This window comes from Cyclopterus lumpus, chromosome 19, assembly GCF_009769545.1.
Source record: "Cyclopterus lumpus isolate fCycLum1 chromosome 19, fCycLum1.pri, whole genome shotgun sequence".
Taxonomy (NCBI): Eukaryota; Metazoa; Chordata; class Actinopteri; order Perciformes; family Cyclopteridae; genus Cyclopterus; species Cyclopterus lumpus.
The window spans coordinates 19,380,249-19,394,301 of NC_046984.1; the positions used below are offsets into that span (position 1 = coordinate 19,380,249).

At 44.5% G+C, this 14,053-nt stretch overlaps 1 protein-coding gene across 8 annotated transcripts in view; it reads right to left on the bottom strand.

Annotated features, from left to right (window-relative positions):
- Nucleotides 1–529: 529 nt before the first annotated feature.
- Nucleotides 530–14,053, bottom strand: part of ebf3a (EBF transcription factor 3a) — a 72,919-nt gene continuing 59,395 nt past the window's right edge. For 4 of the 8 annotated variants that reach the window (XM_034558551.1, XM_034558549.1, XM_034558548.1 and 1 more), the window contains 5 exons: nucleotides 12,603–12,668; nucleotides 8,391–8,565; nucleotides 8,106–8,291; nucleotides 7,565–7,729; nucleotides 530–1,457 (listed from right to left, as the gene is read on the bottom strand). In XM_034558551.1, coding sequence (XP_034414442.1) covers nucleotides 1,426–1,457; nucleotides 7,565–7,729; nucleotides 8,106–8,291; nucleotides 8,391–8,565; nucleotides 12,603–12,668 — 624 coding nt within the window. In that variant the 3' untranslated portion in view covers nucleotides 530–1,425. The remainder of the gene's footprint in view (nucleotides 1,458–7,564; nucleotides 7,730–8,105; nucleotides 8,292–8,390; nucleotides 8,566–12,602; nucleotides 12,669–14,053) is intronic. The other 4 variants (XM_034558552.1, XM_034558550.1, XM_034558554.1 and 1 more) reach the window with 2 other exon arrangements.

Genomic DNA, 14,053 nt, shown 5'->3' on the forward strand with positions numbered 1-14,053 from the left:
ATAAATGTAACATTAACGTTAAAAAATAAATAAATACAAAACAAAGTTTTCAGTGTGGCACCACACACACACATACACACACACGCACACACACACACACAGACACACACACACACACACGTTTAAAACCCAATGAAGACGGCATAACTCAACATACATTTATACAAAAACAATCTGAGATATAAATACACTATTTATAATTTGTATGTTACAAAAAGAGTTATCAGTTATCAGTAACAGTGGGAGGGGGGGGGGGGGGGTATCAACCACAGCGACAGTGAGTATAAATATTCAGCCGGCTACAACTTTGGCAAAAATCACAAAACCCACACAGAAACAAGGGGGCGGGTTCTTTGAGATGCAGGCGGGGTTTAAGTGCTCGGGGAGGTGATTTTTAGAAGGAGGAGGAGCTAGAATAAAAAAGACAAAACTGAACAAGAAGACAGAATGTGACAGTAGCCTATCAGGATGCAGAACTTGTTTTTACAGTGACAAATAAATAAACAAAACATACAGACGGCGGCGGGGCTAAAGGGAGAAGAGGAGGGGCTAGTGAGGGGACAAAGATAAGTTAGTTCACTGAGCTCTTTGTCCACTGAAACTATTAAAACCACCAAAGTCTTCAGCTTCTACATCTCTCTTCAATTCTTCCTGTCCGGTCACAATACTGGACTCTGATTGGCCAACAGCAGCAGAGGTAAACCAACAGGAGGGTTTTGTTGGATGGATTTGATCCAATTAGGACCAAGCTCAGCTACCATGTTTCCTTTCCTTCATCCTAAACCCTACGTAAGAAGCCTTCTGACCCCTCGTTCCCTCCATGAAAACCTCCCTCATCTTGCTTCCTCCATCCTCCCTGCCTCCACACTAAAGTTTCCATTCAGTTGTTATTTTAAAGCAAACCCATGAAAAGTTGTGAAAAAGAAATAAGAATTTGTTTTGTTACTATCAAATAGCATGTGTACTTTGGTCTGCGGTTTGTGCTCCTCTTTATTCAATCTGTTCTCTCTCCTTGCTACAGAACTAGTGAGCTTCCTCCTGCCTAGCTTCCTCAGTAGGAAACCTAACTGGATGTATCCTTCTACCTTCTGTTTCCTTCCGTCCTGCCTAAAGAGGAAGTGTCCTCCTTCAGCCACATGTGGAGGAGGGTTTATGACCAGGATGCTGCCCGTCCGTCCTCCTCGGGGACATTCAGGTTCCTCGCTTGTTCACCTCTTCAGCGGGTGACCAATCAACTGCTGTGAAGTCAAAGTTGTGACCTCACAGTTTGTACTTAAACACAGTGCAACATCAGAAATGTCCAATCAGAGACAACACTTTCTTTTTCAGGATCAATACTCCGTCCTGACTGGTACGCCTCCTTTGAGGTGATTGGTGCTAGTGGCTGAGGGGGAGGAGACTCAAGAGAACCAAGAGGAGGACGCTTTACATCGGAGGGACGACGAGGCCGGACATTGCTGCAGAGACAGAGACAGTAAATAGGACTTATTAGTACTTTTACTGAGGAAGTACAGACAGAAAGACAGAGAAAGAGAGAGAGAGACAGAGACAGAGAGAGGGAGAGACAGAGACAGAGACAGAGAGAGAGTGAGAGAGAGAGAGAGAGAGAGAGACAGAGAGAGACAGACAGAGAGAGTGTGAGAGAGAGAAATAGAGAGAGAGAGACAGAGAGAGACAGAGAGAGAGAGAGACAGAGAGAGAGAGATTTGATTTGATTTTTGAAAAACACTTTATTTACATATTCATAATTTTAAAAATCACAGGTAAATCATCTGATAAAAACTGTGCAAACACTAACTCCTCTTCGACAACAGAACAAACACTATTATTAAAACACCAACGTTGTTTAAAAGTGTCCAAGTCTCCAATGTGCTTATAAAAAGTCTGGCCCTGATGTTATAGCCACACTGCCCTGGCCTCCTGCCCCTCCCTGTTCTCCTGGTCCTCCCTGTTCTCCTGCCCCTCCCTGGCCTCCTGCCCCTCCCTGTTCTCCTGCCCCTCCCTGGCCTCCTGCCCCTCCCTGGCCTCCTGCCCCTCCCTGTTCTCCGGGCCCCTCCCTGTTCTCCTGGTCCTCCCTGTTCTCCTGCCCCTCCCTGTTCTCCTGCCCCTCCCTGGCCTCCTGCCCCTCCCTGGCCTCCTGCCCCTCCCTGTTCTCCTGCCCCTCCCTGTTCTCCTGCCCCTCTCTGTTTTCCACTTGGGTTTTACAGGTGGACATTATAAATGGCCATTTTGGCAGGCAGAGCGGTGTGCGGAGCGGCAGGCAGAGCGGTGTGCCCCAGCTTACCACAACTGAAACACTTCATCACCGACGATGTCGCATAAATCACGCATTCAAAATCATCTACCTTAACGTGTCTGCGGTGGGACACTACGTGCTTCACTGAGACTTACACCCAGACCAGATCTTCCTGATCGGGGAAACCACCTTCTCGTGTCTGGAGAGCTCTCTGCTGAGGGACTCGTCGGTGATGAACGGAGGGACATTAGACACAAGGACTCTAGTAGCCGGTTGCACTAACGGAAACACCTGGACAAACAAATCGTTCACCGTGAGGCCCGCCTCCACCACACGGTTCACCTTCTCCACCTGGTCCAGGAAGATGACCACGGCGCCGTTCATGCGCGCGGCCGACTTAATGCTGCCGTGCCCGACCCTCGCCCCCACAGCCATCCCGATGTCCTCCACGCTGCTCGAGAAGTCGGCGGCGATCTTAATGCCGTTCTTCCTCGTGAGGTGGGACAACGTGTCTCCATTCACCATGGCGTCTCACGCCGACCCGACAGGAGGAAACAAACACCCCAAAAAAAAAACCCAAACTACCCCAAAAATACACAACCAACAACCCAAACTACGGTGAAACCTAACCGATAAACCACGTTAAATTAATATACATAACTAAGGGAAACAAACAATTCAAAAGATCCGCTCACTCAGCAACTCACTCACGCAAACTCCCAGCATGCACCGAGAGAGAGAGAGAGAGACAGACAGAGAGACAGAGACAGACAGAGACAGAGAGAGAGAGACAGAATGCAGGCCATGAAGCTGTTGAAAAGGAGACCCTTAGCAACCTTATGGAGGGTGTGGGCACGTAGACATTTTTAAAACTAACCACATGTGGCACGCTTGTCAGGCTTGGTGAAAATAGCTATCTGATCAAGGAGTCAAATTTTTGCAATTCATAGCTCTCTAGCTCTCTAAAGAAGACAAACATCATGATCTTCCAAAAAAGGCCCACAACATACTCCAGGAAGTACCACCATAGAACACACCATGAGATACACCTATCTGGGTCTGACTACAGGAAGTACCACATAGAACACACCATGAGTTACACCTATCTGGGTCTGACTACAGGAAGTACCACATAGAACACACCATGAGTTACACTTATCTGGGTCTGACTACAGGAAGTACCACATAGAACACACCATGAGATACACCTATCTGGGTCTGACTACAGGAAGTACCACATAGAACACACCATGAGTTACACTTATCTGGGTCTGACTACAGGAAGTACCACATAGAACACACCATGAGTTACACTTATCTGGGTCTGACTACAGGAAGTACCACATAGAACACACCATGAGTTACACCTATCTGGGTCTGACTACAGGAAGTACCACATAGAACACACCATGAGTTACACCTATCTGGGTCTGACTACAGGAAGTACCACATAGAACACACCATGAGTTACACCTATCTGGGTCTGACTACAGGAAGTACCACCATAGAACACACCATGAGTTACACCTATCTGGGTCTGACTACAAGAAGTACCTCATAGAACACACCATGAGTTACACCTATCTGGGTCTGACTACAGGAAGTACCACATAGAACACACCATGAGTTACACCTATCTGGGTCTGACTACAGGAAGTACCACCATAGAACACACCATGAGTTACACCTATCTGGGTCTGACTACAGGAAGTACCACATAGAACACACCATGAGTTACACCTATCTGGGTCTGACTACAGGAAGTACCACCATAGAACACACCATGAGTTACACCTATCTGGGTCTGACTACAAGAAGTACCTCATAGAACACACCATGAGTTACACCTATCTGGGTCTGACTACAGGAAGTACCACATAGAACACACCATGAGTTACAACTATCTGGGTCTGACTACAGGAAGTACCACCATAGAACACACCATGAGTTACACCTATCTGGGTCTGACTACAGGAAGTACCACATAGAACACACCATGAGTTACACCTATCTGGGTCTGACTACAGGAAGTACCACATAGAACACACCATGAGTTACACTTATCTGGGTCTGACTACAGGAAGTACCACATAGAACACACCATGAGTTACACCTATCTGGGTCTGACTACAGGAAGTACCACATAGAACACACCATGAGTTACACCTATCTGGGTCTGACTACAGGAAGTACCACATAGAACACACCATGAGTTACACCTATCTGGGTCTGACTACAGGAAGTACCTCATAGAACACACCATGAGTTACACCTATCTGGGTCTGACTACAAGAAGTACCTCATAGAACACACCATGAGTTACACCTATCTGGGTCTGACTACAGGAAGTACCACATAGAACACACCATGAGTTACACCTATCTGGGTCGGACTATTACAGCCTCAGGGAGTTTCAGCCTGGCAGTGAATGCACTAAAAGAAAAGGCAAGAAGAGCCCTCTATGTATTTTATAATATCCAAATTCCAATCAAAATGGGGTGTAACATATTTGACGATGTGATGAAGCCCATTGCGCTGTATGGTAGTGAATTATGGAGTCCACTCAGTCACCATAGCAACACTAGATGGGACAAACACATCAATTTATAGTATTGTATATAAATGATCCTTTATTCTTTTCCCATGTGCAGTTGACTGTAGCCACAACTATTAATAACACTCAAAGTATATTTACTTATCTGAAGGGATGATGTAAGGCCTGCAAATGGATCACCACTCACGCACACGCACACACACACACACAAAAATACATGTACACGCACACGCAAACACACACATACACATAGTCTGTGGCCTTTCTGCCTCGTCGAAGGCGGAGAGCAGCATGAATATTTAACACTCAACAAACCTCTCTGTCAGAAACACTGTCATCACACTGACTGCTCAGTGTGTGTGTGTGTGTGTCTGTGTTTAGAGGATGTATCTGTGGGTTGTAGTGAATAAAACATGGATTTGCCTGTCACTATCCATGCAATACTAATGGTACTGAGGTGTGTGTGTGTGTGTGTGTGTGTTTCACCCTGTTTCAAGGAAAGCAGAGCTGATGAATCATTTAAACCTCATTCATTAATTAACACAAAGTAGAACTGCTGTTATTTACTGTAAATACTTTAATGTATTAAACCTCTCAGCGTTATTGTAAAATGAGCCTAAAACGCAGATACAAGGCTAACCCAAAGTCAATTGAAAGCTGTACTTGGACCCTTTAGAGTAAACTCATGGTTTTGGTCTCTTTTGAAAGGTCTTTTGAAGTATCCATGATGTATCTACCTATATACCGATGCTAAAAAGGCTTATAGTCTTGCAAACTTCAAGAGGTACCATACAGACGTACTATCCGTATTGATGACACAGAGTAACTGAAGCATTTCATTAGCTATAAGAAACGCCCGTCATCCGAACAATCGGCCGCAGTGGGCTCGGTCTATACACAAAAGAAGAGGGGGAGGCACTTTCCATCAACGCGCACTCTCGTTGGCTATTGTAGGCTGTGAAGAGGACATGCTGCTTCTATTGGGTCAAGTGAGCTGTCAATCGAAAGGTCAGAGTGCAGCAGACATTTTGGTAGGAAGTTTTCCCAGAAGAACGGGAGTTATGATCGAACAAGCATAAGCAATTATGCATATTTTCCGGCTGATTTGAAATAATGCAACAGCAGTCCGTGGATATTTATGGATGTAATCATTTGTTTTTACAATCTTTTACTGGATTGGATCGTCTGGACCTTTGCCAACGTAACAAGACTGTTTTTGTTTGAATGTTATCAATTTATGGATCATTCAGTCTGCTTTAATAAACCTGTAAAATTAAATACAGAACATATTCTTTATATTTCATTATACATCTATTAACCAGAACAAAGTGAATTTCCAGTGCAGAGTGTTTGAAACATGGAACTGAACTGTAGTCTACATGTCTGTGTGACACGGGCCTTTAGTCAACATGTCTGTCTGACACGGTTCTGTAGTCTACATGTCTGTATGACACAGTTCTGATGTCTACATGTCTGTGTTGACATTGATCATGACATCCTATTACAGAGACTGGATCAGTCGATTGGCATTTCAGGTACCGCACTAAGTTGGTTTAAATCCTATTTATCAGATCGATCTCAATTTGTATTTGTAAACGATGAAGCCTCAATGACCACCAACGTTAATCACGGAGTTCCACAAGGTTCTGTGCTTGGACCAATTTTATTTACCTTATATATGCTTCCTTTGGGCAATATTATCAGGAAACACTGCATAAACTTTCATTGCTATGCAGATGATACTTAATTATATCTATCGATCAAACCAGAGGAGACCAACCAGCTCGCTAAAATTCAAGAATGTCTTAAAGACATAAAAACATGGATGAACTGCAACTTCCTGATGTTAAACTCAGACAAAACTGAAGTTATTTTACTGGGCCCTGAACACCTCAGAGATCAATTATCTGGTGATGTGGTTTCTGTAGATGGCATTGCCCTGGCATCCAACACCACTGTAAAGAATCTCTAGTTATCTTTGACCCAGACTTGTCCTTTAACTCCCACGTTAAGCAAATCTCAAGGATTGCATTTTTTCATCTACGTAACATTTCAAAAATCAGACACATCTTGTCCCAAAAAGATGCAGAAAAGCTGGTTCACGTTTGTTACTTCCAGACTAGATTACTGCAACTCCTTATTATCAGGCTGCTCTAATAACTCTCTTAAATCCCTCCAGTTGATCCAGAATGCTGCAGCTCGTGTACTCACAAAAACTAAGAAAAGAGATCACATGACTCCTGTATTAGCTGCTCTGCACTGGCTCCCTGTAAAATCAAGAATCACATTTAAAATTCTTCTCCTCACCTACAAAGCCTTGATTGGTGATGCACCATCATATCTTAAGGAGCTTGTAGTACCATATCGCCCCACTAGAGAGCTGTGTTCACTAAATGCGGGGCTACTTGTGCTTCCTAGAGTCCTAAAAAGTAGGATGTCGACGTAACAAGACCGTTTTTATTGGAATGTGATGACCTGTGGCTCAAAACGAAGCTTCATCGGTGAGTCTCCTTGATTTTTACAAACATTTGTTTGTTTGTTGTTGTCTGACAAAAACGTTGACTGTAGCTGCTGTGGTGGTCCGATCTAGAAATGGAGTGGATAGTTAGAATCACAAGAATCGTAGGTTTCCAGAAACATACGACACTAGTACCTAACTATAAATAGATGGACGATGAACGGTACGATCTCCAGCGCACAGGTGGTGTTCCACCCACGGAACACCGGAACGTTAAGAGCCTCTAACCCTGTGCGAGGAGGAAGTGCAGGTTCACCTTGCAGCCCGTTGGAGTTGTTCCCGGAGCAGTTGGCAGGAGGAGGTGAAGCCGGAGGTCGGACAACGGGAGCGAAGGCGCTCTTCTGTTTGACAGCAGCCGAGAAGGAGAAGACCCCATGAGAGGAGTTACAGCTGGACACCATGGTGGGACTGGAGGGGACCACTGGGAAATGACAGAAACCAGATCAGGAACTAGATCACAAACCACACCAGGAACTAGATCACAAACCACACCAGGAACTAGATCACAAACCAGGTCACAAATCAGATCAGGAGCCAGATCACCAACCAAATCGGGAACAAGTTTAGAAACCAGATCACAAACCAGATCCGGGACCAGATCAGGATCCAGATCACAAACCTTGCCACTGTGTTATCCCTGAATATTATAGTAGTACTGTTAGTATTTATCTTAGTATCCCTGAACACTATAGTAGTACTAGTAGTATTACCCTGGTATCCCTGAACTAGTACTGGTAGTATTACCTTGGTATGCCTGATCACTATAGTAGTTCTGGTAGTATTACCTTGGTACTTACTGCCGTAGGGGGAGTTGCCGGTCGCCCCGTTGAGGAAGCCGGGGGAAGTTGCTACTCCTAAATTGCTGTTGTTGCCGTAGCCGTTCATGCTGTTGCTGACGGTGTTGCCATAGTTACTCTGTTGGGGGGTAGAGCTTGGGACGTATCCCCGTGGCGAGACACTGCTGGTGTTCCGACTGTAGCCGACTGTGAGAGGACGACATCATTACTGTAATGATCTACTGGTACTATTACAGGTTTAAATATACTACAGCCTACAACTGATAGTACTGGTACTGCTCGTACTGGTACAAGTACCTTGTGTACTGTCTGACACGTTGACGGACAGTTGTCCGCTGAAAGAGTTGACTCCCATCATGCCGTGGGATGCGCTGTTGCCTAGCGACGGGATCTGGTTGTGGTTCCTGGGAACGCTGTAGAGTGCTTCAGCGATGTCAGCGGCTCGCTTCAAGATGATCTCCTGCAACGATACAAGTATACAAGTATACAACAAGTACTTCGAGTATGCAAATTTTACTTAACAGGATGATCTCCTGCAGAACAATAACTACTTATAATAATACAAGTATACAAATACTACTTAATAAAGCAGTTTGAGACAGTTTCCTTTTTAACAAGTGAAGTCAAACAGACTTGACTGTATTTGATATGGACATCACGGCCTTAGAATGTGCACAATAACTAGATGCACTGTGTTAAGGGCTTGCAGCGAAATGCTAATTTACAACACCTGTCCAGAGGAGAAGAGAAAATAAGAAAATGCATCAATAAATACATACACAGATACACACACAAAGTGTGTGTTTACAGAGGTGTTAGGTGTGAGAACAATGTTGTTTGTCTTTTAACCATGATTTAATACCTCTATTAAAAACATTACAATGGTGTTCCATTTTCAATCTGTTGGCTTTTGCTCCTTGAACAGAGAAGACTGATTGTCCAAATGAGGTCTAGCGCAATACAACAGTTCCCGTTTACTGAGGCCCATGTGTTCACTCTGCTGGTGTCTTGTAATAAATTCATTGCTAGTATTATGTGGTATTTATACTCATATTTACACATGCGCGAAGATCCTCTGAACAACAGATGTTCTGTAGTTTAGTAGATGTTCTAACTAAACTCTGTTCAGAGAGACAAAGATCCTCTGAACAACAGATGTAAATGTAACTAAAGAACAGATGAAGAAGAAGACAGCAGGAAGAACAGCTTATTGTTTCAGTGTTTCACAATAAAAGCAGCCTTGAACAAGCTGAAATGAACAGGAAGGCACATTGTTATATTCTCACTTCTCACATTTCAAACACACGTTTGATTTATGTTCTCACAAACACAAAGACCGCACGCAAAAACGCACACACACAATCGCTGATGTTGTTATTATTATTACTACAGTTGGATTTACATTAGTTTACAACCTGTTCAAGGTTATTTTTTCACTTACATAGACCTGAGTGTGTGTGTTTCTGTGTGTGCGTGGGTCGGTGCCATTAGCTGTGTGTTGAGAAGCGTGTCGGAGAGCGTGGAGAAGGACAGAGTGAATATTAAGTGTTTGCGTGTTTCAGGTTCTGAGTCATAAAGCTGCAACAAAATGTACAGAAACTCTTTCAGTTTGTTAAGTCAGGGATAGGAGTTAGGATGAGGACAGGTGGACAAGAGGACATGTGGACAAGAGGACATGTGGACAAGAGGACATGTGGACAATAGGAGAGGTGGACAATAGGACATGTGGACAAGAGGACAGGTGGACAAGAGGACATGTGGCCAAGAGGACATGTGGACAAGAGGACAGGTGGACAAGAGGACAGGTGGACAAGAGGACAGCTGAACAAGAGAACAGGTGGACAAGAGGACAGGTGGACATGAGGACATGTGGACAAGAGGACAGGTGAACATGAGGATAGGTAGACAAGAGGACAAGAGGACAGGTGGATAAGAGAAAAGGTGGACACGTGGACAAGTGGACAAGAGAAAAGGTGGACAGGTGGAAAGGTGGACAAGAAGATAGGTGGACAAGATGATAGGTGGACAAGAGGATAGGTGGAAAGGTGGACAAGATGATAGGTAGACAAGAGGACAGTTAGAGAAGAGGACAGGTGAACATGAGGACATGTGGCCAAGAGGACAGGTGGCCAATAGGACATGTGGACAAGAGGACATGTGGACAAGAGTACATGTGGCCAAGAGGAGAGGTGGACAATAGGACATGTGGACAAGAGGACATGTGGACAAGAGGACAGGTGGACAAGAGGACATGTGGCCAAGAGGACATGTGGACAAGAGGACAGGTGGACAAGAGGACAGCTGAACAAGAGAACAGGTGGACAAGAGGACAGGTAGACAAGAGGACAAGAGGACAGGTGGATAAGAGAAAAGGTGGACACGTGGACAAGTGGACAAGAGAAAAGGTGGAAAGGTGGACAAGAAGATAGGTGGACAAGATGATAGGTGGACAAGAGGATAGGTGGAAAGGTGGACAAGATGATAGGTAGACAAGAGGACAGTTAGAGAAGAGGACAGGTGAACATGAGGACATGTGGCCAAGAGGACAGGTGGCCAATAGGACATGTGGACAAGAGGACATGTGGACAAGAGGACAGGTGGACAAGAGTACATGTGGCCAAGAGGACAGCTGAACAAGAGGACATGTGGACAAGAGGACATGTGAACAAGAGGACAGGTGGACAAGAGGAAAGGAGGACAAGAAGACAGGTGAACAAGAGGACATGTGGAAATGTGGACAAGAGGACAGGTGGACAAAAGGACATGTGAAAATGTGGACAGGTGTAAATGTGGACAAGAGGACAGGTGGACAAGAGGACATGTGAAAATGTGGACAGGTGTAAATGTGGACAAGAGGACAGGTGGACAAGAGGACAGGTGGACATGAGGACATGTGGACAAGAGGACAGGTGGACATGAGGACATGTGGACAAGAGGACAGGTGGACAAGAGAACAGATGGACAAGAGGATAGGTAGACATGAGGAAATGTGGAAAGGTGGACAAGAGGACATGTGAAAATGTGGACAAGTGTAAATGTGGACAAGAGGACAGGTGGACATGTGGACAAGAGGACAGGTAGACAAGAGCACAGTTGGACAAGAGGAAAGGTGAACATGATGATTGGTAGGCACGAGGACAAGAGGACAGGTGGATAAGAGAAAAGGTGGACAAGTGGACAAGAGAAAAGGTGGACAGGTGGAAACGTGGACAAGAAGATAGGTGGACAAGAGGACAAGAGGACAGGTGGATAAGAGAAAAGGTGGACACGTGGACAAGAGAAAAGGTGGACAGGTGGAAAGGTGGACAAGAAGATAGGTGGACAAGAGGATAGGTGGAAAGGTGGACAAGAAGATAGGTGGACAAGAGGATAGGTGGAAAGGTGGACAAGATGATAGGTAGACAAGAGGACAGTTAGAGAAGAGGACAGGTGAACATGAGGATAGGTAGGAAAGAGGACATGTGGACAGGTGGAAAGGTGGACAAGAGGATAGGTAGACAAGAGGACAGTTGGAGAAGAGGACAGGTGAACATGAGGATAGGTAGGCAAGGGGACAGGTGGACAGGTGGAAAGGTGGACAGGAGGACAGGTAGACAAGAGGACATGTGAAAATGTGGACAAGTGTAAATGTGGACAAGAGGACAGGTGGACAAGAGGACAGCTGAACAAGAGAACAGGTGGACAAGAGGACAGGTGGACATGAGGACATGTGGACAAGAGGAAAGGTGAACATGATGATTGGTAGACACGAGGACAGGTGGACAAGAGGATAGGTAGACATGAGGAAATGCGGAACGGTGGACAAGAGGACAGGTAGACAAGAGAACAGGTGGACAAGAGGACAGGTGGACATGAGGACATGTGGACAAGAGGAAAGGTGAACATGATGATTGGTAGACACAAGGACAGGTGGACAAGAGGATAGGTAGACAAGAGCACAGTTGGACAAGAGGACAGGTGAACATGAGGATAGGTAGACAAGAGGACAAGAGGACAGGTGGATAAGAGAAAAGGTGGACACGTGGACAAGTGGACAAGAGAAAAGGTGGACAGGTGGAAAGGTGGACAAGAAGATAGGTGGACAAGAGGATAGGTGGAAAGGTGGACAAGAGGATAGGTGGAAAGGTGGACAAGATGATAGGTAGACAAGAGGACAGTTAGAGAAGAGGACAGGTGAACATGAGGATAGGTAGACAAGGGGACATGTGGACAGGTGGACAAGAGGATAGGTAGACAAGAGGACAGTTGGAGAAGAGGACAGGTGAACATGAGGATAGGTAGGCAAGGGGACAGGTGGACAGGTGGAAAGGTGGACAGGAGGATAGGTGGACAAGCGGACAGGTGGACAAGAGAAAAGGTGGACACGTGGACGAGAAAAAAGGTGGACAGGTGGACAAGAGCACAGCTGGACAAGTGGACAGGTGGACAAGAGGACAGGTGGACAAGTGGACAAGAGAAAAGGTGGACAAGTGGACAGGTGAGCAGGATCAAACCTACCTGATTGTTGTGAGGCATCCCATAGAGGGCCTCCACCAGGTCAGCTGCCCTCTTCAGCAGCACCTCCTGCAGGAGGAGAGAGGAGGTGAGCACATCATGACAAGTACTGCATTCAGAACCTTACATGTATTACTTTAGTACTTGTATTTCATGTATTACTTTATTAGATCATCGACAGACCATATGATACAGGACTCATCTCCGTACTGGTCTTGTTAGACCTTAGTGCTGATAAAGGACTAATCTCTGTACTGGTCTTGTTAGACCTTAGTGCTGATAAAGGACTAATCTCTGTACTGGTCTTGTTAGACCTTAGTGCTGATAAAGGACTCATCTCTGTACTGGTCTTGTTAGACCTTAGTGCTGATAAAGGACTCATCTCTGTACTGGTCTTGTTAGACCTTAGTACTGATAAAGGACTTGTCTATGTACTGCTGGTCTTGTTATACCTTAGTACTGATACAGGACTAATCTCTGTACTGGTCTTGTTAGACCGTAGTGCTGATAAAGAACTCATCTCTGCACTGGTCTTGTTAGACCTTAGTGCTGATAAAGGACTCAACATTATCAGGAAACACTCCATAAACTTTCATTGCTATGCAGACGATACTCAATTATATCTATGGATCAAACCAGAGGAGACCAACCAGCTCGCTAAAATTCAAGAATGTCTTAAAGACATAAAAACATGGATGACCTGCAACTTCCTGATGTTAAACTCAGACAAAACTGAAGTTATTTTACTGGCCCTGAACACCTCAGAGATCAATTATCTGGTGATGTGGTTTCTGTAGATGGCATTTCCCTGGCATCCAACACCACTGTAAAGAATCTCTAGTTATCTTTGACCCAGACTTGTCCTTTAACTCCACGTTAAGCAAATCTCAAGGATTGCATTTTTTCATCTACGTAACATTTCAAAAATCACATCTTGTCCCAAAAAGATGCAGAAAAGCTGGTTCACGCGTTTGTTACTTCCAGACTAGATTACTGCAACTCCTTATTATCAGGCTGCTCTAATAAGTCTCTTAAATCCCTCCAGTTGATCCAGAATGCTGCAGCTCTGAGGGGAGTATGTGATTTGTGATGTTGGGCTTTACAAAATAAACTGAATTGAAAAATAAACGTTATTAGTTATATTATTTATTAGTTTTATTACTTTATTACATGGATTACTTTATAACATGTATTACTTTACTTTATTAAATGTATTACTTTATTACATGTATTATTACATAGTTACTTTATTACACTATTTTGTATTACTTTTTTATTGTCTTACATTATTACTTTATTACATTTTTACTTTATTATTTCATCATATGTATTACTTTATTTAATTGTGGTGTTATGGTCTATTTCATGTGTATGTGTGTGTATGTGTGTGTTTGTGTGTATGCGTGTGTGTGTGTGTGTATGTGTGTGTGTGTGTTTGTGTGTGTCTGTGTGTA